Source organism: Acinonyx jubatus, chromosome B3, assembly GCF_027475565.1.
Source record: "Acinonyx jubatus isolate Ajub_Pintada_27869175 chromosome B3, VMU_Ajub_asm_v1.0, whole genome shotgun sequence".
NCBI lineage: Eukaryota > Metazoa > Chordata > Mammalia > Carnivora > Felidae > Acinonyx > Acinonyx jubatus.
In genome coordinates, this window is record NC_069386.1 from 69,933,280 (window position 1) to 69,960,448 (window position 27,169).

At 37.3% G+C, this 27,169-nt stretch overlaps 1 protein-coding gene and 2 non-coding genes across 7 annotated transcripts; all 3 read right to left on the minus strand.

Moving 5' to 3' along the window:
* Positions 1 to 26,507, minus strand: CCNB1IP1 (cyclin B1 interacting protein 1). Of its 5 annotated transcripts, none has more exons than XM_015068196.3 (9): positions 26,438 to 26,507; positions 23,481 to 23,605; positions 19,407 to 19,500; positions 18,247 to 18,364; positions 13,517 to 13,593; positions 13,218 to 13,366; positions 10,231 to 10,563; positions 3,130 to 3,463; positions 1 to 887 (listed from the first exon to the last, which is right to left on the minus strand). In XM_015068196.3, exons 7-9 carry the CDS (start codon positions 10,525 to 10,527, stop codon positions 685 to 687), a joined length of 834 nt encoding a protein of 277 aa, XP_014923682.1. In that variant the 5' UTR covers positions 10,528 to 10,563; positions 13,218 to 13,366; positions 13,517 to 13,593; positions 18,247 to 18,364; positions 19,407 to 19,500; positions 23,481 to 23,605; positions 26,438 to 26,507; the 3' UTR covers positions 1 to 684. The 5 variants fall into 5 exon arrangements, with proteins under 5 accessions (XP_014923682.1, XP_053080203.1, XP_053080202.1 ...); XM_053224228.1 differs by lacking the exon at positions 26,438 to 26,507 and adding an exon at positions 26,120 to 26,423; XM_053224227.1 differs by lacking the exon at positions 26,438 to 26,507 and adding an exon at positions 24,659 to 26,423.
* Positions 17,075 to 17,221, minus strand: LOC113601694 (small nucleolar RNA SNORA79). Its single transcript, XR_003422978.1, has one exon. It is a non-coding gene; the product is annotated as a small nucleolar RNA SNORA79 (small nucleolar RNA).
* LOC113601698 (small nucleolar RNA SNORD126) lies at positions 19,145 to 19,221 on the minus strand. Its single transcript, XR_003422981.1, has one exon. It is a non-coding gene; the product is annotated as a small nucleolar RNA SNORD126 (small nucleolar RNA).
* Positions 26,508 to 27,169: the final 662 nt, after the last annotated feature.

A 27,169-nucleotide genomic window follows, 5' to 3' on the forward strand; every position in this document is an offset into this window, starting at 1 on the left:
TAAAGAAAAAGTAATTTCATTTTAAAATAAATGCCAAAAATCAACTTTACAAAATAACTTTATCAATATGAATCATTTTAAAAAAGAAATATAAGACTTATATACATGCATCAAATTGTACTCTCATTCACTGACATGAACACACCTCCACAAACTAACACAAGGGCAAATAAATAAATATATACAAATAGATATACATGGCCAAATAACGAGCTACAGATTCACCTGCCATTTCCAGAGACCAAAATCTTCTTATAAATACACTGGCAAATACAGCAAAATACCAATATAAAGGAACACATATATACATATATGCATAAATACCAGAACCCAAAGTGACATGTAGACATATACCACAGTGCTTATATACACATACATCATAAATAAGCATGTAGTCCAGAAAGAAAACAAATGGTGATCTACAAAACAGTCAAAAATATTATACCCTTTTCATTGCTGGTGAAAACTTAACAGTTCACAATAAAATTGAGTTTAATATAATGCTCATGTCTTAAATAATGGAAACAGAAAAAGAAACTAGACTCTAAAGCCATTCCTACAGACACTGAGTCTCTCATAAAAATATAACAGCACAATGATGGGGACTCCTACCCTAACTAGAATAAAGGTAATTTGCTAAATGAGACCACTGAAAGTGATAAGAGAAACATTCTGTAAAATGAGCTAAATTCTTTTCACTTTAAAGGCCCTGCTAGAGATTTGCTGCTGCTCTACTTCACGACCTGGGGAGGCAAAACTAAAAAAGCTGTTGCTGGGTTCAGGTGCTGTGGGAGAAGCCACAAAAAATGGTCTGAACTGAAAATCTCCATCTCCACCACCCCGATTTTGAACTGGTGTACTGTCGAAAGGAAACTTGGAGTTGTTCCCTAGGAAAAAAATAAGGGGAAAACTTAAGCATCATTTACTTACAGATCTTTAGGTACAAAAAGACAAAATTCATTTAATAAATATTTTAACAGAATCAATTCCTATGAGACAGTAAAATATAAACTTAATATTGGATAGAGAAAAGGGTTATGATGGCTCCTACTCCCTCTCCCAACTACAGTATATACTATACCTTCTGCTGTGATGCACTTTCCGGTAGCTATGAACTCATCACCAAAAGTAATTTTACAGTGAAATGTTTTTAGTATAGCCAGAATTTACAATTCATAATTTCATTCATTATCTATGTAATCTAATTCAAAGGAATATTGTTTGTGTGTGTGTGTGTGTGTGTGTGTGTGTGTGTGTGCGCGCGTGCACGCGTGTGTATAAAGCCTTTTGTCCCAGGTTCTTTAAGAATAATTTTATTTATTTACTTATTTTTATTTTATTTTTGAGAGAGAGAGAGTGCACCTAGCAGGGGGGGTACATACAGAGGGAGAGAGAGAATCTTCAGCATGCCCATCTGGTGAGGAGCCCAATGCAGGGCTCAGTCTCACAACCATGAGATCATGACCTGACCCAAAATCAAGAGTTGGACGCTTAACTGACTGAGCCACCAGGAGCCTCTAGAATAAAATTTTTTTTAAATACTGCCATAAGCAGGAAATATATATCAACTATGAAAAACTGGCACATACTCACAGTCCAAGATTAGAATAACATTAAAAAAAAAATCAGACAATAGATCTGATTAAATAAACATGTAACAACTTCCACTGAACCATTCTTTGGCTTCTACAAGTTTTAAATGGAGTATGTAACTAAAAGAGAATGCTGACTATAAACATGCTTCAAGCCAACAGCTGTAACAAGAGATAAAAGTAGAAAGGTTAAGGGGCACCTGGGTGGCTCAGTCAGTGAAGCGTCCAACTTCGGCTCAGGTCATGATCTCACGGCTCGTGAGTTCAAGCCCCACATCGGGCTCTGTGCTGACAGCTCAGAGCCTGGAGCCTGCTTCAGACTCTGTGTGTCCCTCTCTCTGACCCTCCCCTGCTTGCACTCTCTCACTCTCTCTCAAAAATAAATTAAAAAAAAAAAAGTTAAAAAAAAAAGGTTAAGTGTGCATAAAAAGTGAAACAGGAAAGAACTGATGAATATAAAGAAATCAACATAAATGTGGATTGTAACAAGGAAAAAATATCTATAATGTTAATATACAATAACACTGACTAAATTATAATTATGATTAACTGAAATTTAAGCAAAAACTTGTTTTTGCTTCAATTCTTATATCTGATATTCTTCACCTTATCACTTCCTGCCTTTTCTAGGACATCTCTTCCCCTACTAAATGTTTTTCCTCAGGCTGTAATTCAAAAAACATGTATTTAGGAAATTAAGCACATGAAACTTCACTTTTTTACATTCCAAAACTAATTTATACTAATAGCATAGCAAAAATCACTTGGATTCTATTATATCAAGAATAGTATAAAAGAGAACTCAGGAAGAGACAGGAGTTTCATTGTATCTGTCAAGGTACCTAACAAGCAGAAAAGAACTGGTAACTTCCTAGATTGTGCACTTCCAGAAAGCAGGAATCCTATCTGCATAATCCTTATATTCTCATTGCCTAGGATTATGTCTAGCAGACTAGTACATGAAATATGTTTGATAAATACTTGATGAATGAACAAAAGCAAACCAACAATAACTTAAGTACTGTGCAATCAGTATTGCCATGTGAAAGAAAATGAAACATGGACTTCTTGAGGATAGGAAATGGTTGAGTGTGGGCTCTGAAGATAGTTCTGTAACTTGACTAATTTACTTGAACTTTCTGTGCCTCAGTTTTCTCATCTGTAAAATAAGGGTAATAACTACTTCACAAAGTTTTAAAAATAAAATGAATATATGTAATATTATAACAGTATCTAGTCCTTAGTAAGGAATCAAAAACTGGCAACTAATATTACTGCAAGGAAACAGCTTTTCACTTAAAGTATCAATTTGCAAACTATTTTGAAGAGATTTACTGTTTACAATGAAGATGTAACTTAACCACAAGCAAATAAAAATAAATAAAAGCAAAGATGTACATGTTTAGACCTGGATAAGGAATCTGGAACCTATCACCACTCTAGGCCTTTGGAGTCTCCACTGACTTTCTAGAACTGTGCAGAACACAATGTGAAAGATTTAAAGAACAGTTATTGAATATTATATGTCCTTTCTTACCTAATGGAAAGCCAAGAACACCAGATTGTGCAATCATGGATGGTTCCAGCATACTTTCTTGGTTAGCAATAGTGATGTTTCGCAGCCTAAGGCTATCATACAGGCCTTGGAGCTTTTGATACTGACGATTTCGCTCCATAAGTTTCTCAGAGATGTCACTGAACTTTTTCTTATATTCTTCCAGCACTTTCTTCATGGAGGTGACTTCCCCCTTCATAGAGGTCAATTCTACATCCTTACTCTGTATCTGCTGAGTATATATCTTCTCCATCTGTTTCAGATGGCCCTCAGCCTTGCTGAAATTGTACTCTTGATAGAGACGCTCCTGATGTACCTGCCCCGAGAGAAAAGGAGATTTTTAAGGTAATAAGTACAAAGTTATATATCATAAAACTTTACACAAAAAGATTTACACCAGGACATTACTAATTTAACATTTAGAACCACATTAAGAAGCAAACTAGATGTACAATTGGATGGTTATTATAGAAAATAATACACCATGTCACTAAACGCATAAGAAAAAACTCTGGAGGAATATTCTCAAACTGCTACCATTATACCAACAAAAGTATCTAACCCTGAAAAGTGACATGTAGTCTTAGTATTTTTAAAAAATATGGATGTCATATTTCAAGTAATCCATAATATGGAGAACAGATAAGACAGTCTCCAATTATCCCTGTCTCCTTGTACTTAGATTCTCTCCTACAATGTGGGCAGAAGCTGTGACAAGAATACAGGTAAAATGAAAAGATGCTGCTTGACATTACATAAGACTATAAAGTCGGCCTTAGCACACTCTCTTGCTAGCTTTGTAAAAGCAAGTAGCCATGTTGCAAAGGCCAAGGCAAGTAATTGAGTACAGCCTTTGAGCAACAGCCAGCACACTACTGAGGTCATAATGAATCTAAACATAAGACTGTACACAACCTTCACAAAAATTAACTCAAAATGGATCACAGAACTAATGTAAACACAAAACTATAAGATTCCTATAAGATAACAGAGGAGAAAATCTAAATGATCTTGGGTTTAATGGTGACTTTTTAGATGCAACACAAAAAAGCACAATCTCTAAAAGAAAGAACTGATGAGCTAGATTTCATTAAAGTTGAAAATTTCTGCTCTGCAAAAGTCAATGTCAAGAGAATGAAAAGACAAGCCATAGACTGAGAGAAAATATCTGGGGGCACCTAGGTGGCTTGGTCATTTAAGCATCCAACTTTGGCTCAGGTCATGATCTCATGGTTTATAAGTTCGAGCTCCCTTCAGATCCTGTCTCCCTCTCTCTCTGCCCCCCACGCTTTCTCTCTCAAAAAAAAAAAAAAAAAAAAAAAGACATGATAAGTCTGTTATCCAAAACATACAAAGAACTCTTAGAACTCAACAATAAATAACCCAACTTAAAAAATCAGTCACAGGGGCGGGCACTTGGGTGGCTCAGTCAGTTGAGCAGCTGACTTAAGTTCATGTCATGATCTTGCAGTTTGTGAGTTCGAGCCCCGCATCAGGCTTTGTGCTGACAGCTGGGTGCCTGGAGCCTGTTTCTGATTCTTGTCTCCCTCTGCCCCTCCCCTGCTCACACTCTGTCTCTCTCTGTCTCAAAAATGCATAAACATTAAAAACTTAAAAAAAAAAAAAAATCAGTCACAAACCTTAATAGACATTTCACCAAAGAAAATAAACAGATGTGAAGTAAGCATATGAAAAGATACCCCGACAAAGCTGTAATCATCAAGACAGTATGGTACTGGCACAAGAACAGACACTCAGATCAATGGAACAGAACAGAGAACCCAGAAATGGACCTACAAACATATGGCCAACTCATCTTTGACAAAGCAGGAAAGAATATCCAATGGAATAAAGACAGTCTCGTCAGCAAGTGGTGCTGGGAAAACTGGACAGCGACATGCAGAAGAATGAACCTGGATGGACCACTTTCTTACACTATACACAAAAATAAACTCAAAATGGATGAAAGACCTCAATGTAAGACAGGAAGCCATCAAAATCCTTGAGGAGAAAGAAGACACAAACCTCTTTGATCTTGGCCGCAGCAACTTCTTACTCAACACGTCTCCAGAAGCAAGGGAAACAAAAGCAAAAATGAACTACTAGGACCTCATCAAAATAAAAAGCTTCTGCACAGTGAAGGAAACAATCAGCAAAACTAAATGGCAACCGACAGAATGGGAGAAGCTTTTTGCAAATGACATATCAGATAAAGGGTTAATATCCAAAATCTATAAAGAACTGATCAAACTCAACACTCAAAAATCAAATAATCCAGTGAAGAAATAGGCAAAAGACATGAATAGCCACTTCTCCAAGGAAGATATCCAGATGGCCAACCGACACATGAAAAAATGCTCAACATCACTCATCATCAGGGAAATACAAATCAAAACCACAATGAGATACCACCTGACACCTGTCAGAATGGCTAACATGAACAACTCAGGCAACAACAGATGTTGGCGAGGATGTGGAGAAAGAGGATCTCTTTTGCATTGTTGGTGGCAATGCAAGCTGGTGCAGCCACTCTGGAAAACAGTATGGAGGTGCCTCAAAAAACTAAAGATAGAAATACCTACGACCCAGCAATTGCACTACTAGGCATGTATCCAAGGGATACAGGTGTGCTCTTTCAAAGGGACACATGCACCCCCATGTTTATAGCAGCACTATCAACAATAGCCAAAGTATGGAAAGAGCCCAAATGTCCATCGATGGATGAATGAATAAAGAAGATGTGGTATACATGTATATACAATGGAGTATTACTCAGCAATCAAAAAGAATGAAATCTTACCATTTGCAACTACGTGAATGGAACTGGAGGGTATTATGCTAAGTGAAATTAGTCAGGCAGAGAAAGACAAATATATGACTTCACTCATATGAGGACGTTAAGACACAAAACAGATGAACAGAAGGAAAGGGAAACAAAAATAATATAAAAACAGGGAGGGGGACAAAGCAGAAGAGACTCGTAAATATGGAGAACAAACTGAGGGTTACTGGAGGGGTTGTGGGAGGGGGGATGGGCTAAATGGGTAACGGGCATTAAGGAATCTGCTCCTGAAATCATTGTTGCACTATATGCTAACTAATTTGGATGTAAATTTTAAAAAATAAAATTAAAAAAAAGAAAAGATATCCCATATCATGTCATCAGGTAAATGCAAATTAAAACGAGATACTACTACACACCTATTAGAATGGCCCAAATCCAGAACACTGATAACTAGCAAGGATGTGGAGCAAAAGGAACTCTCCTTCATTGATGGTAGGAATGCAAAGTTACAGCCATTTTGGAAGACAGATTTCTTGTAAGACAGATTCCTTATAAAACAGCAGTTTCTTATAAAACCAAACATACTCTTACTATACATTCCAGAAATCATGCTCTTTGGTATTTATCCAAAGGAACTGAAAACATGTCTTGCACACAAATGTTTATAGCAGCTTTATTCATTATTACCAACACTTGTAAGCAACCAAATTGTCCTTCAGAGGTGAGTGGATAAATAAACTGTGTAAAATCTAACAACAGAATAGTATTAACATTAAAAGGATATGAACTATCAAGACATGAAAAAACAGAGAAAATTTAAATGAGTATTACTAAGTTAAAGAAGCCAATGGAGCGCCTGGGTGGCTCAGTCGGTTAAGCGTCAGACTTCAGCTCAGGTCATGATCTCACGGTCTGTGAGTTCGAGCCCTGTGTCAGGCTCTGTGCCAACAGCTCAAAGCCCGGAGCCTGCTTCAGCTTCTGTGTCTCCCTCTCTGCCTCTCCCCACCTCACACTCTGCCTCTGTCGATCTATGAAAAATGAATAAACCTTAAAAAAATTAAAAAAAAAAAAAAAAGAAGCCAATGAAAAAGACTACAAACTGTAGGATTCCAACTGTGTGACAGTCTGAAAAAGGCAAAACTATGGAAATAGTAAAAAGATCAGTGGTTTCCAGGGGTTAGGGGAAAGGAGGGATAAAGTTGGTGCACAGATCTTTAGAGCAGTGAAACTACTCTGGATGATATTATCATGGTGCATATAAGTCATTATACATTTGTCCAAATTCACAGCATATATATAGCACAGAGAGAACCCTAATGTAAACTATGGACTTTGTATGATAGTGACATGTCAATGTAGGTCCATCATTAAAAACAAATGTACCATCGCGGTGGCAGATGTTGAGAATGGAGGACTACACATGTATCGAAGACAACAAATATATGGGAAATCTCTCCATCTTCCTCTTAATTGTGCTATAAACCTAAAACTGCTTTAAAAATAAAGTCCCTTCGGGGCATCTGGATGACTCAGTCAGGTAAGCGCCCGACTTCAGCTCAGGTCATGATCTCATGGTCTGTGAGTTCGAGCCCCACATCAGGCTCTGTGCTGACAGCTCAGAGCCTGGGGCCTGCTTCAGATTCTGTGTCTCCTTCTCTTTGCCCCTCCCCGACTCACACCTCTGTTCTCTTTCTCTCAAAAGCAAATAAACATTAAAAAATTTAAAAAATAAAATAAAGAATAAAATCATTTTAAAAAAGTAACAAAAAATATGGCCCTCAGTTTCACATTCCACTAGGAAGTGAATGCTGCCAGCATGAGCTTGGAAGCAGATCTTTCCTCAGTTGGCCATACTGTAGCCCCTGTCAACACCTTGATTATAGTTTTGAGAATCTGAGCAGAGTCTATGCCTGAACTCTTGACCTATACAAACTGAGATAATAAACATGTTGTTTTAAGCCACTAAATTTGTTGATTAAGCCATTAAGTTTGTTACACATACACAACTACTATATACAGACACAAATTTTAGCTTATCTTTGGATTCACTATCCTTTATATATTGACAAGAATGAAATATGAGCACTCACCTCTAAATTTTTTTTAATTTGCGCATTCAATATAGTGTGATGTAACTCCACCAAGTCTGGGTTACCAGTCCCTTCTATGTAGTCCCACAGCACTCTGTACTTTCCTTATAATGTACACATTACAAATACATTATAAATGTCTGGGGTTTTTTAATCTTTATCACCACTAAACTGTAGCCTTCTTGAAACTCATACATTTTGTTCATTACTGTATACTCAGTACCTAAGAAGGTGCATAAAATATAAATGTTTCCAGAAAATATTTGTTGAATAACTAAATAGGAAAAAAAAAATTTATTTCTGACTACCTTACTCATTCACTGCTTTCTACCATATTTGAAAAGATGAAAACAGTAACACATTCATGTTCAATCAGTACTATCCCCCAAATAGGAATCCACTTTAAGATATAGTGTCTATTCATTCAGTCAATAAATATTTACTGAGACTTAAGACCAGTAACTATGATGGTCACTCAGGACCCAGAGATAAAGTATCAAAACTTGACATAAAGAACTCTCCCAACTAGAAGACATGAACAAGTATGCAGATAATTATAACACCATATAAATAATACAATAAAGTACACATAAGATACAGGAGCATATAAGAGGGATGCCTTATCCAGAAAAATATAATGAAAGGATTAACTTGTTGACAAGCAAAATCTTTAAAAAGCATTATAAATGTATATGCAAGATATACAATATACTCAAGGACACGATTAAAGTTCTCCACAGGGAAGTCTTTCTAAGAAGGTACCAGAAATCATGAGTTAAGGATGTGAACTTGGTAATAAGGATGCTCATCACAGTGGTTTTAATAAACTAGAAAAAAATTATGAGACATTTCTATTATATTAAAAAAAAAGACTAATAAAAGATAAATAAAAAAAGAGATAATATCTTGCAATATCTGAGTTACGTACATATAAAGAATTTTTGTAGTACCTGGTGGCTCAGTCAGTTGGGCATCTGACTTCAGCTCAGGTCATGATCTCAGTTTGTGAGTTCAAGCCCCACGTTGGGCTCTGTGCTGACAGCCCAGAGACTGGAGCCTGCTTCAGATTCTATTTCTCCCTCTCTCTGCTCCTCCCCCACTCATGCTATGTCTCTCTTTCAAAAATGCATACACATTAAAAAAGAGAGAGAGAATTCTTACAAATCAATAGGGAAAAAACCTACAGCAAGTGAAATAAGCAAACTAAAACAGGCAATTCATAAAAATACATGCATACAGGAAAATGTTTTCAGCTAACCGTCATCTAAGAAGTGCATATTTAAACAAGATTTTACTCTACTCATTATCTAATTGGTGAGTAGAAATATGAACAATCAGGCACCCTCATACATTTAAGGGACACAAAAGGTCCTAACTGGAGGACAATTTTAAAATACTGCAATTTGGGGAGCACTTGGCTGGTTCAGTCGGTAAAGCATGCAACTCTTGATCTCAGGGTTGTGAGTTTAAGCCTCACGTTGAGCAGAGATTACTTAAAAATAAAATCTTTTATAAGTTAAATTAATTAACTGCAATTTTTAAAACTTTGAAATATGTATTCATCCACTTTCAGGAATTTAATATTAGCAAATAATTAAATACGTGAATTTGATAAGAATGCTCATCACATTTTTTTATAACTTGGAAGTAATTTATGATACGACTTAAAATTATGATTATAAAATAACTAATTTAAAAATACTAAAATATCTTAGTAATCATAATATATTGTCAGCTTTAACTGATATTATCCTACTTTGGGACAAAAAATATATATATGTAAAACATATTTATGCACAAAAAAAGTCCAGTAATACACAAAAATATCAACAATGATCTCCAAGTTATGGAATTATGGGTGATTTTTTTTATTTTCTTCCCTTTGGATTTCCAAAAGGAAACATATGACCTTTTTAAATTTTTTTAGTGTTTATTTATTTTTGGGAGAGAGACAGAGACAGAGTGTGAGCAGGGGTGGAGCAGAGACAACAAACCACAAAATCATGACCTGTGCCAAAGTTGGATGTTTAACCAACTGAGCCACTCAGGGACCCCTAAACATATTGCTTTTGAAAAAAAAAAAATTATTAAAAAGAAAGTTTTCTATATATTCACAAAAAATAAATACAAACACAGTGAAGGAAAAACATTAGAAGCTTCCACATGCCTCAAATCATACTGTCCAGAAAAACTAGCCTAAGCACTAACCTGATACGTCCAGAAGGCCAGTGCACGGGAGCTGATGTCCAACACAATCTCTGGTCGAAGTCCTGCCAATACCATGGCTTTATATTCCTCTGATGGACTGAGTTCTGTGCGGACAATGTCTAGCTTTCCAGAAAGGGTACTGTTGCAGGCAGGGCAGATAGCTGGTGAACGACTAAACTCACCACTGCCATGCTGATCACAGAAGATGTGAGAGCAGGCAGTGACCCACGCATAACCAGAGAGTTTGAGACGACACTTGCGATAATTACAAAGCAGCATGTCTTCACACAAAGACATAATAGAAAGTGAAGTCTCCAGATGCTGAAAAGAATCCTAATAAGCGGTAAATGAAAAGGCCAAATAAGTCAACTTTTAGTGAAAATGAAATAAATAGTAAATAAACAGACCATGTTTTCATTTAATTATGATAAAATAATGTATTGTTTTTGTAATTATAATCAATGTTACACTGATGTCACTCAATATTAACTGTGTTCTTTTGTGTAAACCGCTAGAAAGTCCATGAAAAAAAATTTTAAAGAAACAAATTAAAGACACTAGTGGTCCAAATCTTACTAAAGCCAAAAATAGTATGTAGATAGAAAATAAAGTTTAGGAACATTTTGCAAAGTACAAACAAATAAAAGTTAATTACGTCCTTCGCCATTCCTCAAAACCTAAATAAAAAAGCCAAATTTATTACCGTCCATAGTTTGCTAGCATATTTTAGTGTCACTTCTCACACTTGGCAGACTTAAGTCCAGGCACTGATTTCAACCATTCTTTAGTGCAAAGTGTCTTTTACGTTACATTTTTAGGTTTTTCATAATACATGGACTTCTCAGATTCTTTACCTGCATTGCCTTAACTAAAAAGCCGGTAGTAATCTGCTAGTATAAAATAATTTAATTCGTCCAAGCAAATGACTATTATGAAACCTGAACAACTGTATAAAAGCTGCTTTATCATCAAACAATTCCTTGCAAACAAATTGCAAGGATAGCATTCAATATTAACACAAATACTATTGAATGCTATCCTTGCAATTTTTTTTTAAATGTAAAACTAAATAAATACTTTTAGGTTACTTTTCAATATAGCGTCCACTCTCACTGGAGTTTTACTAACCGAGACTGGACAGCAATATTGTGGATATATCAAAATCATATACTGTAAGAAATAATTGTGACACATCAAGTATACACCAAGGAAAAATGTTCACATTTATCAACCGATAAATTCTGTCAAGAATGTTGCCTCAGTCACAGGGGTCGACGAGGACGCTCTGACACCTTTGTCCCCAAAGTACCCGCTGAGGTAGGCTCCAAAGGTAAATGGCACCTTGCAGCCGGAGTTATAAGGCTTATTTTACCTCCAGCAGGGTTAATAGGCATGGGGCGAGCAGAAAAGCTGGGACGTTTCGAACCCGAGCCTTCTCGGCAAAGTGAGGGCAGCGGCTAATTCCCAATTTTCCCTGACTGGGGGAATAAAGCCAATTTAGTGAGCTGTCCAAGTTACTGAGGGCCAAGTTTTTGAGAATTAGGACTCACAGAAACTTCACTCTGGAGTTGTTGGCCTGCTTCCTGCGGTCTACGGAGAAAATAATAATAATACAAATAAAATATCTAACCTGAGGCGCCCAGATAAAGCGCGGGAAAACACTGTTGCCGCCACAATTCCGCAACTACTGTAGGGAGGTCTCGCCCTGCGGCTCTTACTACATCTGAGAGCGCATGCGCGGGGTTGCCCCGGAGCCTGCCGGGTACCGGGCACAGGGCTTCGTACCGCTCGGGATCCTGGGACCGGTCAGGCTGTGGCACCCAGACTTGGTTGGGTACGTATTCCCGGCGCAGGCGCATATCAGGCGCTGTGAGGGTGCGAGTCTCACGTAGTGTGGTCTAGGTTTCCCGCTTGGGAGCCCAATGGATACAGCCATTGAGTTCCCTTCACTGCCCTCGACTGGCAGAAGAGTTAACATCCTAGCCCTCCTGGGTGTAACAGCTGAGGTCAGAGTCTCCCGAGGTAACAGCAGGCAAGGGGGCGAGAGGCAGTTGAGAAGCTAACAGAACCTCTGAGTACACAGGCGTGTTTGTCCTAGAAACACTTGGGGAGGACAGGCTGGGCAGCACATACTTCCTAAGTAGGAAAAAGTCCCGGAAATGTGACGCCTGTAATTGGATAGCTATCACCTCCACATTCTAGTTCTGCCATTTTACTTTTTATCCATCTTGGTACAGGGATCTTTATAGCTTTCACATATCTTCTAGATACATTTAAAAATGTATCTAGAAGGGAGAGGATCAGGGGTCACAGCTTTTTTGAGGTGATCTGCCTGTGTGCTCTCCTGGACCTACTTTTAATTGTTTAAATGTTTGTGCCTGTTTTACCCTAATGCTGTCACCTGCCAATTTCGTTTCTGTTCTGTGTAAACTGCGTGGTCTTCTGCTCAATCTATAGAAGCCTATTGGAATTCAATTAGAAACTCAGCTGAAGAGGGCTTGAGGGGTCCTCAGAATACAAGCCTTAATGCTGTCTTTTGCAGCCACCTCCACATAATGTGTAGTAACAGATACTATACTACACAATGGACACCAAAGCCCTGTAAACCCCTTTATGGGTTGTAAATCTCTAATACTAACCCTTTCTTCTTCAAACAAAACCTATCCTAATTACACAACTTTTGGCTAGTTTTCTGTCTACTTCCAACTTGTCCACAGTAATTAGAAAGGGTCCTCTTGGCCTTTGTATACATTTCCTAAAATGTCGTCTGAGAGTTTACAGTGGTAACTTTATTCTGGTGGTACAAACTGGATTCAAACAAAAGTGGGTGTTCATGTGTAAACCCCTAACATCTCTTTTGCACATCTGAGCAGTTTATGCATTTCCTGATTTTAACTATGCCAAATATACTACAAAACTGTGGAATCTAAAGTTAGAAAACAAAGCATTCAAATTCAGCCAGTACCTAACTTTGTGATCTAACTTACCTTTGTACTGCAACATGATCTCTTCCTGCTTCTTCATCAAGACCATTGATTCCCCAAACCTTAGGGTTTCAAAACTAAGTCAGTTTCAAAGTCAGTCTCAAATTTCCTCTAGAGTCCGTGTCACATTTCCAACCCATTTGGCTAAAAGCCTGTAGGAATAATATACATATTATGTGGGTGTGTATGTGTGTGTATGTATACTTTTTTTTGCCAACATTTTGCCGGATAGAATAAAAAGGGGCAGGGGGCTACAAAGACTTAGTATCCCAGTTATCTGGAACACGAGGAACTGAACTAACCTCCTTCTTAGTGGCATTGTGTCCTCTTGTTATGGCAAACCTTTCACTGCCTTCACTGGCTCTTTTCTGGAGTGCTCCTGGGGATGAGATTACTAAAATCAATCAAGGCTGAGATACAGAGACCCATCCACCAAAGAGAACTTTTTAAAATACTGGTTTTTGGGGTACCTGGATGGCTCAGTTAAGCATCAGACTTCAGCTCAGGTCATCATCTCCCGGTTTGTGAGTTTGAGCCCCAGATCAGGCTCTCTGCTGACCTCTCAGAGCGTGGCGCCTGCTTTGGATTCTGTGTCCCCCTCTCTTTCTGCCTCTCCCCCACTCATACTCTGTCTCTCTCTCAAAAATAAACATTAAATTTTTTTTAAATATTGGTTTTTATTATTAAATATCAAGCATACAAAAAATGTGACGAATGACCATCATGCAGCTTTAATAAACTGAAATCTTTCTCACACTTGATTTTCTTTTAAATGAAGTAACATATTATAAATATAACTGAAGCCTCCCCATTTTCTTCTACCTCTCCAGAGGTAAACAAGCCAGATTTTGGTATTTATCATTCTCATGCATGCTTTTATACTTTTAGTATATATGTATATATCAATCTTGTTTTGCATGTCCTTAAACTACTAAAATCTTATTTTGCGTGTCCTAAAACTACTTATCATAGTATGCATCGCTTTGCTATTTTATTAACTGTTTTTGACATGTAGTCATGTTAATACACATACCTTGCACGAATTCATTTTAACAGCCAAATTCTAAAAATTTACCACAATGTATCCATTCTTCTAATGGACATTTCTTCCAGGTTTTTAAAATTAAAAACAATACTTCAATAAACTTTCTATACATGTCTTCTTGAATACACATGCCAAGAATTCCTATAGAACATAATACCCAGAGACTGGATTTGTGTATAATCAACTTCAAATAAATTTCACTACCACCAGCAAAAACGAGAGCACACTGCTTCAGACTCAGCAACATATGCAAGTGTCATTTTTCTGGTTTTGTTTTCATTTTTGCCCTTATGATGGCAGTAAAATGGCATCTCAATGTTTTAACATGCCAATTCTTTGATTATTAGTGAGATTAAGCATCTTTTCAGGTGACTGACTACTCAGAGATCCTCATCTGTGAATTACTCATTCATATCCTTTGATCATTTCTATATTTCTATGGAGTCCTTTGTTGATTACATGGTATGTAAACCTAAGTTTTAATTTTACTGTATACAAATTTATCAATCTTTCCTTTTGGTGCTTAAGTCTATTCCAATTTCATCATATTCCTTGTTTTTCTATAGGTTTAAAGTTTTGCTTTTCACTTATAGATGTTTGATCCATTCTTCCTAATATAAGGATCTGGATAAACTCTGTAATTTGTGCTTACGCATCATTTATACCATTTAATTACAGATTATCTTCACGTTTCAAAAATGATTTTTTTATCATAAAGTTTGATATTGATCTTGGGTAGATATTAAGTGTCTATCAGCTATACTGAGTATTTATATACCACATTGCTCTAAAAATTTCAAAATAGTAATTTCTCCTGTTATTATTGAATCTTAGAATGTTAGCATGATCTAAACTAATTTGATACTTATATTCATTTTAATGGAAGAATCTTAATCTAAAAATTAGATTTCAAATTCTAACAGAAGTTATTATAGTGACATACCATTTCTATAATTCTAGTATGAGTATTAAATCTCATTTCAAATCACAGGGATAAGTACTAGACTTCCAATACCTGAATTTGTATGTTATATCCCTTGCAAGTAAAATATATCCTCAGGGATATAAATATACTATGTAGGGCAAAAAATTCTTTAAAGTATAATTTAGCTAAAACAATTACAAGTATTTCAACATTAACTATAAAGCAGAAATAATGACTTTTTAACCATACCTGAGTGCTCTGTAAAACTTAAATCAATGATAAATGTCCAATTAAGGCTATAAATAAAATGCTCATAATAAAAGATATCCTATTAAATATCAGTAAGCTTTTGTTGTGCCTGGGTGGCTCAGTCGGTTAAGACTTCAATCGACTTCAGCTCAGGTCATAATCTCATGGTTCATGAGTTCAGGCCCTGCACTGGACTCTACTGTCAGCACAGAGCCCACTTTGGACCTTCTGTCCCCCTCTCTCTGCCCCTTTGCTGCTGGTTCTCTCTCAGAAAAATAAGTAAACATACATACATACATAAATGTAAGCTTTTATATAATTATTCCTCAAACCCAGGTTGTTTTGGCAGCCATTCTTCATTGACCCTTAAAGGATCAAGCATCATAATCAAAGTAATCTCTACACCCAGCTTGGGTCTTGAACTCACAACACTAAGATCAAGAGCAGCATGCTCTACCAATAAGCCAGCCAGGCACCCCAAGTATTAAGACTTTTAGGTAGACTCACTGGTACCCAGATGTACCTATATATACAATGTACCTATATATACATTTTTCAGAGTCAAAATTTAAGTTCCAATTATTACATGTAAATAAATGTCTTGCCAAAATGCCATTAAAAAGGGTGCCATTTTCCAGGAACTTAAAAAAATATCTAATGGAGGTTTCACTTCACATATTTTTGAGTATCTATTCTAGGCCAGGCATTACAGATAAGGAAGTTTTCCTGCTTTCATGGAGTTTACAATCTAGCAAAGAAAGAATCTAAGAATGATGAAAGAAAATATTTTACTCTCCCTGCCTCTTACATTTTTGCAAGGTTTTTTTAACTAATTTTCTTGCATTCTTTTAAAAAAATTTTGTTAATGTGTATTTTTGAGAGAGAGACAGAGCATGAGTGGGGGAGGGGCAGAGACCGAAGCAGGTCTCAGGTTCTGAGCTGTTGGCACAGAGCCCAATGCAGGTCTCGAACTCACGGACCTCGAGCTCATGACCTGAGCTGAAATCGGATGCTTAACCAACTGAGCCACCAGACACCCTGCAAGTTGATTCTATAAACCCTTTCTGAGGAGAAAAGTCTGTTTCCATCTTTAATTTCCATCTACTTTCATGCTGTGAAGAAAAATACATTTTTTAAAAATGTTTATTTATTCTTTGAGAGAGAGAGAGCACAAGCAGGGGAGGAGCAGAGAAAGACACACAGAATCCAAAGCAGGCTCCAGCCTCTGAGCTATCAGCACAGAGCCCAATGCAGGGCTCATAAACCGTGAGATCATGACCTGAGGTGAAGTCGGACGCTTAACCGACTGAGCCACCCAGGCACCCCAAAAAATACATTTTTAATACTAACCTAAAATGTGTAAGCAACCACTCGGTAGAAAATTGATCAGTAGAAACTCATCAGTACAAAATGATTAAACAACTTAAAATGTAAACATGAATGACTTCAGAGTTATTGTTTCAGAAACTCTCAATTTACTAAACCACTTTCTTTCATAGCCCTAGGTCAGTGCTATTCAAATACTATTGCAGTCAAATGATTGTCAATAAACTTATACATCCTTATATTTTAATGTTAGTTTTGTTTTATTTTTTCAATCACAGGTACATTGTCTTAACCTAGAATCACCATCTGCTTTGTAATTGTTTGACTCCGCAAAAATCAGAAGACACTAACGGACGGCCAACCCATCCCCATGGTGCCCTGAGTGAAAACAAGTCAGCTTGGATATATGATGGACTAAAATCTCACTACCTAAGCTCTAAGCAGTGAGAGGAACAGCCATCAAAATTTATCTCCAACCATTTTAATAAATGTTTTAAGAATGTTTTAATGTTTAAGAATGTTTTAAGAAATGTTTTAAGAAACATTTATAAAAATAAAGATATTAAGTCATTCTTTTTTTTTCAAGTCAGTCTTAATAGGAATCAATCACTACATCTAAATTTTTGAAAAGTCAATTAAGAGCTAAATGAACCATCAAGTATCATCTGCTCCAGCTAAAAGACAAAATGAGGAATAGGATGATAAATAACTCAGTGCCAAAACAAGATCAATCAACTAAAGAAATGTTATTGGAACAGTCACATAGAGATACACACTAGTCCTGATTATCATACTTATTACCATAATTCTAGAACTTTAAATTAGGTTTTATGTGCTGGAGATAAAGATATCAGAAACCACCAGGTAGAATAGTTTAAGATAAATATGCACATGGACTTTGATGATAAAACAGCTAATATCTAGGGGCACCTGGGTGGCTCAGTCGGTTAAGTGCCCAGCTTCGGCTCAGGTCATGATCTCATGGTTCATGGGTTGGAGCCCCACATCGGGCTCTATGCTGACAACTCAGAGCCTAGAGCCTGCTTCAGATTATGTGTCTCCTTCCTTCTCTGCCCCTCCCCCACTTGCACTGTCTCTATCTGAATAAACATCAATAAAAAAAAAAAACAGGTAATATCTATTGATCACTATATGCTTAAGCAGTGTTCTAAGCCCACAAATTTATTATCTAATCTTCAAAGTGACGTACTATTCTTTTGAATCTGGCACTATTATTCTCATAAGATATTAAGACACTGAGATGTTAAGAAACTTGCCAAGGTTACATAGCTGTTAAGTGACAAAGGATTGGTTTGAACTCAGTCTCACTCCAGAATCTATGCATAATATACTATGCTACCTCAACATCTTTGACCTTTTAAAAAATTAAATCTGTAGCAACTTAGCAGCTGGCCATGAAGCCACAAAGTTGAATTTCAAAGATTCATATGTATGTCAAAGTTTCTCAGCTTCAACATAAGCCTTACCACAAAAGAAAGATGTTGTCATCATCTGTTGTATATCCAGGACTTACAACACCCAAGAATTCCAAGCTGGGAAAGAAGTCAGACTCAGATCTAGTTTTGGTCTCCTGAAACGTCATTGCTGCAAAAAGACATAGCCAAAGCTGAAAGCTATTTCAAGTACTAATGTTACTTTGGATTATTTGCATTTCCTGTATTTCTCCCTCAGATGTACCCCATTCTCTGCTGAAGCATGCAGGCACAGATAAAAAGAATAGAAGCCTGTTCTGTGTAGGTTCAATTAATACAATACATGAATATAATAAAGTCAGAAAACACAGGGTAACAGGATCACCCTTAGAATCCAATTCTAGAAACAATAATCCCTAGTATTGAGTATATCCTTTCATAAAATTTCTGAAGTAAACATAAGTATATGAAAATATTTAAGCATAAAAGGGATTAGGCACACTGCTCTATAACTTGTTTTTAACTCAATGTATCTTGAATATCCTTCCATTTCAAAAAAGGTAAACCTGTATCAGAACTTTTAAGTGACTACATAGTGTTGCATTTTATGATCCTGACAAAATTGACTGAACCAACTCTGAAATCCTCTTAATCTTATATATAAATTAATAAAATAGTGATTAGTTAAAAACCGCCAAGTAAAGTGGGTGATAGAATTATACCAGTTATCAGTGCTTTTTCTGTAGTGTTTGAATGTTTACACTGAGGAAGATTCTTGACCCTGGTTCTATCTATCTCAAGAAGATATCACAAAAGGTCAAAGCACACAACAAAGTGTTGTAGTATCAGATCTGTAATTCAAAGATTTAAGATTTACCTGGGACTGGGGGGGCTAGATCCCAGTAAGAATTCCAAGAAGCAGAATTCAACTCCAGGTGTTTGCCCTAGCTTTAGTCTGCTCAGAGCATGTGTTTAATCAGGGTGATCAGCTGAAACACGGACTTAACATGCATTTCATCATGGCAAACTGTAGGTGACTGATGAAGGGCAAACCACCACAGGCTCCCCGTCTCTAAACTAGGAGGACACTCTTAAGGTTAGAACTAAGGCTTTTTCAAATTACCAAATTCCAGCCACTAAGGACACTGAGCCCCAAAACTTACTAGATGATTAGAAATCCAAATCAAGTAAAAAGACTTTTCTTTTACACTTACCTCTGGTATCAAATCCATCAGCTTCTATCTAGAAATTAGTTGAACCACACGATCTACCAACTACCTGCATATCATCTTTCCAAATGCATCATCTCTGAAAAATAAAGAGTAAATAATAAAGGTTATGATTACAGGACTTGAATGCATACCAGCCTACTCCCAAGCCACATCTCTATAGCCTCAAGGAAAATTAACCTCAAGGAAAACCATTCTTTGTATCAATCTCCAACCAGTAATATAAATTGACCCATCTATTTGGAGAATGAATGGCATGAAATGCCCAAATGCCCAAACTCAGTATCACATTAGGACAGGACTTCTTACACAAGCTCAGATTCTTGTATAAATTTAAAAGTTTGGGTAAAACTGTACAATAAGTTTAACCAAACTCCAAAAGTTACATGTCCAGAGTCTCACAATAAGAGAACAGTATGGAAAAGGAAGGAGCCATGTGCTGGCTGCAACCAGAGCTTTGCAGTTATGGGAACAAATTCAGTGAGATGGGGCATAAATGACATGGGTTACTGCCAACCTTTCCAAGTCCACAGGGTGTTCAACTACAGAAAATACTTGTAACCAGTCATTAGATTCACAAAATCCTTTAAAAAAAAAAAAAAAGAAAGAAAAAATAAGGAAAGGAAAAAAGGGCGCCTGAGTGGCTCAGTTAGTTAAGTATCTGACTTTGGTTCAGGTCATGATCTCACGGTTTGTGAGTTCAAGTCCCGTGTCAGGCTCTGTGCTGACGGCTCAGAGCCTAGAGCCTGCTTCAGATTCTGTGTCTCCCTCTTTCTCTGCCCTTCCCCTGCTCATGCTCTGTCTGTCTGTCTGTCTCTCTCTCAAAAATGAACAAATTTTTTTTAATAAAAAGAAGGAAAGAGCAAGGAACTCATAAAATAAATAAGGTAATCTTGGGCCCATGGCTTAGTCAGTAGAACATGGAACTTGATCTCAAGGTTTGAGTTCAAGCCCCACATTGGGCATGGAGCATACTTAAAAAAAGAGAGAGAGAGAGAGAAGGTAATCCAAAATAGTTAACTTTTTTTTCATCAAAGCATGTTTCAATTTCATGAGACAATGCTGATTGTATTTAACGTTTACTTTTGGTAAAAATTTATCACAACAAACTAAAGAAAACTTTCCTGACATAGCAAAATTGAATTAGTATCATTTAGAACCCAAGGCAGCCACAAGATGGCAATATAAGAAAGCATAATTTCCTCTTCCAAGGCTTCAGTGTAATCTAACTTTCAGGTGAAAGCCTAGACACAAAGCTCATCACTGCAGGCAATCTTCAGACTATTCCCTATTATTAACTAGAAAGTTTCTTGTATTATATTTAATGATAATCTAAAACTTACTAAAACTATTATATTTTTATCATGTTCCTTTTCATACAACAATGTGAAGATTTTAAAATCCATAACCTCAGATACAATCTAGTTAGAAATACAAGACTGATGCAGATTAATGTCCATGGGAAGTACCAAAAAGTGGTATAGCAAGGATTGTTAAAAATAAGAATCATTGGTCAGGGTGCCTGGGTGGCTCAGTCGATTGAACGTCTGGCTTCAGCTTAGGTCATGATCTTGCGGTCTGTGAGTTTGAGCCCTGCGTCGGGCTCTGTGCTGATAGCGCAGAGCCTGGAGTCTACTTTGGATTCTGTGTCTCCCTCTCTCTCTGCCCCTCCCCCACTCATGCTCTGTCTCTCTCTGGGTCAAAAATAAACATTTAAAAAAGTTAAAAAAAAAATAAGAATCATTGGTCATAGTAGTCTTCATGAAGAAAAAAGTTATGTATCTTGAATGAGCCTTAAAATAATACCATATTGTATATTTGGAAGTTGCTAAGAGAGATCTTAAAAGTTCTCATCATAGGGTGCCTGGGTGCCTCAGTTAATTAAGTGTCCAACTCTTGATTTGAGCTCAGGTCATGATCACAGTTTGTTGAGTTCGAGCCTAGCATTGGGCTCTGCATTGACAGCACAGAGCCTTGCTTGTGAGTCTCCATCTCTCTGCCCCTCCCCCACTCACACTCTCTCTGCCTCTCTCAAAATAGATAAACTTAAAAAAAACTTAAGTCAAGGGGCGCCTGGGTGGCTTAGTTGGTTAAGCACCTGACTTCAGCTCAGGTCATGATACCAAGGTTGGTGAGCTCAAGCCCCACATCAGGGCTCTGTGCTGACAGACAGCTCAGAGCCTGGAGCCTGCTTCAGATTCTGTGTCTCCCTCTCTCTCTCTGACCCTCCCCACGCTCATGTTCTGTCTCTCTCTCTCTCTCTCTCTCTCTGTCTCCCCAAAATAAAATAACATTAAAAAAAATTAAATAATTCTCATCACAAGAAAAAAATTGCACTACCCAACAGGTAACACCACATACAGCTGTTAAATTTTAAATTAAATTCCTCAGTCACATTTTAATTGCTCAATAACCACGTGTGGCTAATGGTTACCATGCAGAATACAAATATAGAACACTTCCATCACAGAAAATTCTGTTGGATAGCAGTGCCTTAAAGGATGGGTATGACTAAAATAAGCTGACAGAAAGGGAAGTAGTATCTAACATTCTTAAAAATTCCAATTATCTGGGGTCACCTGGGTGGCTCAGTAGGTTAAGTATCCAACTCTTGATTTCAGCTCAGGTCTTGATCTGATGGTTCCTGGGTTCAAGACCCATGTGAGGTTCCACACTGATAGTGCGAAGCATGCTTGGCATTCTCACTCTCTACCTACCTATCCCCTTCCCCTCTTGTGCATACACGGGTACACTCTCTCTCTCTCAAAATAAATTTTTTTAATGTTTATTCATTTATTTTAAGAGAGAGAGAGTGAGAGAGCACGAGTGGGGGAGGGGCGGATCGTGAAAGGAGAGAGAAAATCCCAAGCAAGCTCCCCAATGTCAGCACAGACCCCAACAATGGGCTCGATCCCAAGAACCATGAGCGCATGACCTGAGCCAAAATCAAGAGCCAGATGCTTAACCCAGGCACCCCACAAAATAAATAAGCTTAAAACAAATTACTATTTCGTCAGAAACTTTAAAAATCATTTTACTCAAACTTTATTATCCCATATTTATTGTTAAATTTGAGGCTTAGAGAAATTAAATTAACTAGCTATTAAGAGCTATTAAGACCTAAGATTTAGGGACACCTGGGTGGCCGTCAGTTAAGCCTCCAGACATTTGATTTCAGCTCCAGCCATGATCTCAAGAGTTCTGAGATCGAGCCCCACATCAGGCTCTGCAAGATGATGTGGAGCCTGCTTGCGATTCTCTCTCTGACCCTCCCCCCCTAAAATAAGTACATAAACATTTTTTTTTAAAGAGGATTTAAATTCAGTTCTGTCCACTTCACCATGCTTCTTCCTACAAGAAATAGGAAGCAGAGTTACAGAAGATGGTTGGTTTTAGCATGTAATGAGAATGACATACTGGCTCAGTAGGTCAGAAAGAAACTGAGGTGGTTTAAGTACCTGAGAGATATAATCAAAGTGTTATTTTACTCCCATCTGACAGTTGAATAACACTTTAATTATTTAAGGCTGTTTTCAGATGAGCAGCATATTAGATTAACTAAGGGAACATAAGTAATAAGACATGAAGTGCAAGGTTTCTACAGTTCTACCAATGGCATTCTACCAATGAAGGCCATTTCATAATTACTAAGCATTTAGGGAACTCAAGTAAATATTTTATAAATACCCCATAAACTACCAATGACCCACTCATTTTGTCCCCTGTGAGAAGTAAAAGCTTCTAAGTTCTGGTATTCATGACCAAAACATACATTTTATGTATGGGAACAGACGCTTCATGAAAACCTGATATAAACTACAAACTGATAACACCAAATCTGATGCTTCTAAGATGACAATTGCCTATTCAGTTCCATGCCAATTACTCAATGCCCACTGTGTGCCTAGGATTATGGGAATCAACAGTAATTTAAAGAACCTATCTTTCTGAGATAGAAAAGACACATAGACATGGGACACAGAGAACACTTTAAGGCATTATCTTAGTCAAAGTTCAAGTACTTGCTTTATGGTCCCATCAGCCTTTAACCATTCCTACCGAGAATGTCCAAATCCAAGCCCACTTGATTGATGTTACAGATGCTTTCACAGTGCCACTTCTGGGCTGGCACATAGGCTTTCGAAGACCCAGGCCTGCATTCCTCCATGGATTCCATCTTCAAACTGAAGCAAAAGGAAAACAAAATTCTGCATAGGAATTAAATGCTACACTGTCACTTGGCATAGTTCTCTTTTAGAGATAGCTCTATAAGGCACTACTATCAGAAAAGATTCCAAGTTTGTTTCTCACTCACTGTCAGCTATTTTAGCCCAAAATACCAATGGTTTTAACCTCAGTACAAGCAGAATCCACTCAGAGCATATATAAAAGTGAGGAGCTCAGAAACACAGACAGGCCATGCAGCTCATACCAAAAGACAACTATTTCACCAGGGTCACAAATGAAATACTACCTGAGGGCTTTGGATCACAACATCAGGAAAGAATAATTTGAAATCAGAATACAAGAGCCAGTAAAAGTCTACTCTGTTAACTTGATATTTTATCTATTTCATAATACTTTACCTATCTCAGAATTTACAAAGCCCTTTCTATATATTGCCTCATTTTGCAAATATAGGTCATCTCCATCTTATAGGTCCGTAAGCATGGTTTGGAGACTAATGGCTGGCACCTTAGTGGTTAACATAATGGATTTTGAAGTCAGACAAAACTGGAGCTTGACTCCCCCACCTATTTGCAACTTTTCTAAGCCTTGGTTTCCCTTTGTGTAAAATGAGGACAAATACCACCCACCTCTTAGGACTGTTGTGAAGATTAAATGAGGTAAAATAAACATAAAATACTTTGCACAGTAGCTGACATGCAACTAAATTGTTTAACATGTTGTTTCTATTAAGTGTCCAAGCTCAACCAGCTAATGAGTAGGAATGGGGATATTCTGCCCAAAAATTTCACTTTCACAATATCTTGAAGCCCAGAAAGTCACTCCCTAATGGGAGTGACACATCCCTAATAAGTCCACTTTCAAATCCAAGATACTCCTAACTGGAAAACTAGAGGTTTCACAAGACATGATCTTACCCTTTTATGACTTAAAAAATAAAAATAAAAAAGCTTTGGTGGAATTCCCAGAAGCTTTTGTTTTGCATATTTTCATCCCAAAAAAACATTTCTGTTTTCCCTAACTTAATGCTAAAATATGAGTTTACTCACTCAACACTGTTACTTCAGGAAGATATCCAGCATGCATTCTGCTAAGTAGACACTGGAAACATGCTCCTTCTGCCCATGTGGTTTCTCTGGTTCATGTTGCCATTCCTTCTCAACATTAAATGTGTTCACAGCAAAACAAACCATCCCTTAAACTGAAGTGGGCAAAGATCCATTCACATAAAAGCCATCAGCGTGGTTTTGCTTTTGATAAAAAATCCTTTATTGCTCAATCAGGACATTTATGGTGTTGGTTGGTTTCCAGTTATCATCATGTACAAAATAAATATAAGTAACAGGAAGCAGTGCATGTTTAGAGTCCTTATAAACTATATCAAACCCAACTGAACTGTGGCATGTGACAACTGACTTATATACAAGGTTATTCATTTTGGGGTAAACAACAAGACTGTAAACTACCTAAATATTCACCAATAAAGCTTAAATTATGGTATGCACATACATTAGATTACTGTGTAACCATCATAAAGAATATGGATGTTCTTTATTCATTTGGAAATCTCAAGTGGGAAAAGTAAGATACATGGTAGAGTATGTAAGAGGGGAGGGTAAAATACATATATTTGCCTATACTTACATAAAATATCTCAGAAAGTATACATAAGAAACTGTTAATGCTGTTACTGGGTAGAGAAATTAGGCGACGTAGGAGACTTCATGATACACGCTTTGATCCCTTTTTAATTTAACCATGTAACTATTACTTTCCAAAAAAATAACATTAATTTAACAATAAAGCATAAGAATTATAAGGATTTTGAGAAGTCTACAACATTCTATTACTACATTCCTTCCACTAGTTTATTTCTTTCACATCTTCTGCCTGGAAGAATAATGAACACATACATTGTATTCAAACTAATGTATATCAAGGAGGAAAAAAAAATGGGAATCCATTTACACTCAAAGTCACCAGGCAAGACTTTTTATAAGAAAAAATATATCCAAAATAAATTTACTGCTTACTTCTAGAAGGTATATAACATTTATTATAATGCCTGGCCTTCGTATATTTTGATTTTCAACAGCGGGGCCTCATAGTGGTCCACTGAGTTACCCAAGGTCACTGGAGGAGTAAACTGTAGTGCTAGAATTTGATTTGGGCTTGTCCCGAGCTAAGGCTCCTGATTTTTTCTTTAGTAGTTCTTAGGCTTTTTAGGGCACCCTCACTACAGTGGCGACATTAAAATTGGGAGCTCCTCTGAGGGCTCACTAAAATCATCTAACTTCAGAGTTTGCTGCCTAGGCTCACTAAGAAAGCTATAATGAATGCTCTGAGCAAAGACCAGGGAAAAAACAACGTTCGCTACAGCTCCCACAAACCCAGGGAGGGCCTGGGCTCTACAGACACGAGAGAAAATGTAGTAGTCTGAACCTCTTCCCAAGGTCTACCCTCTGGCCAGGGAGATCTAAGTCAAAACAGCATCAGAATAATAACAATACCTGCCCCTCCAAGCAAAAGGAATCCAGGTATTTTCCAGGAACACGGGGACTCTGTACATGAAGCAGAGTCCGTTGTTTCTGGGTCACCAGGTCTCGGGGAAGGAAGGCAGACCCAGTGCTGCAGAGGCCCACGTGGAAATAAGCCAGGCAGAGCATTTCACTGCCTTCTCCCAATCTCCACACAGCCGAAATTAATCGCCTTGTGACTCACACACACTCTAATGTTTGCTTGAAAAAAAAGGCCTGCCATCAGGATACAGGGCTCAAATGGAAAAGAAATTCAGAATAATCAGGGAGCAAAATTAAGTGCATACTCACCAGCCCACCACCAAATCGGAGAGACTAAGTGGAGAGACAGGAAGTGGCTTTGAGAAGTGGCCTCAGAGTCTGATTGGCTAATGAGTTAAAAGCAGAGTCCCTCCTCCTTTACCTTAAAAGGTACCGAAATGATACAACCCCCCCCCCCTTCACCTACTTGTGTCTTTATAGAACAGTGATGCTACTTGCACTATTTTTAGAATGACCTTTTTAAACCAAGTTTCCTTTTGAGTTCAAGTACTTAACACAAGCAAACATAGGCTAATTCAAGCTATTTATACACATGCTTGTTTAGATGGCCCTACTGTAAACAATTTTGTTCCTTTAGGATAATTTCCTAACCTTTGGACTTCAATAGGGTTAATTTATGCAAAGTAACAGGTTTCATTATAAACAGTCTAGATCCATTCAAATTAGAACTTACGTTCAGGGTAATATTCCAGTTAACAAGCCGAGTGACTAAAAGATGGGTGTGGTTAAGCATTTAGGCTTTGAAAATGTAGTTGTATAAACCAACCTTATTAAACTCACCCTTATCTTGGTAGCTCTTTCTTCACCAGTTTCTACTACTAGTTCAAAGCCCTTTGTCTTTTGTCAATTCTTCACAAATTTGTCTCTTTGTCTAAAAGTTTAAAAGTTTCCTACTCTGGTCACTTCTTCATTCCGTGAAGGTTCCCACGTACGTACATGTGAAAATTCAATAAAACTTGTATGTTTTCCTCTTGTTAATTT

Bases quoted from the DNA above. Each gene is read 5' to 3' on its own strand.
- CCNB1IP1 (XM_015068196.3), bottom strand. From the start codon at position 10,527: ATGTCTTTGTGTGAAGACATGCTGCTTTGTAATTATCGCAAGTGTCGT. The intron at 3,464-10,230 runs GTTAGTGCTTAG...CTCTCGGGGCAG, and splicing joins TGGCCTTCTGGACGTATCAG to GTACATCAGGAGCGTCTCTA. The intron at 888-3,129 runs GTAAGAAAGGAC...TTTTTTTCCTAG, and splicing joins TGTTCTTGGCTTTCCATTAG to GGAACAACTCCAAGTTTCCT.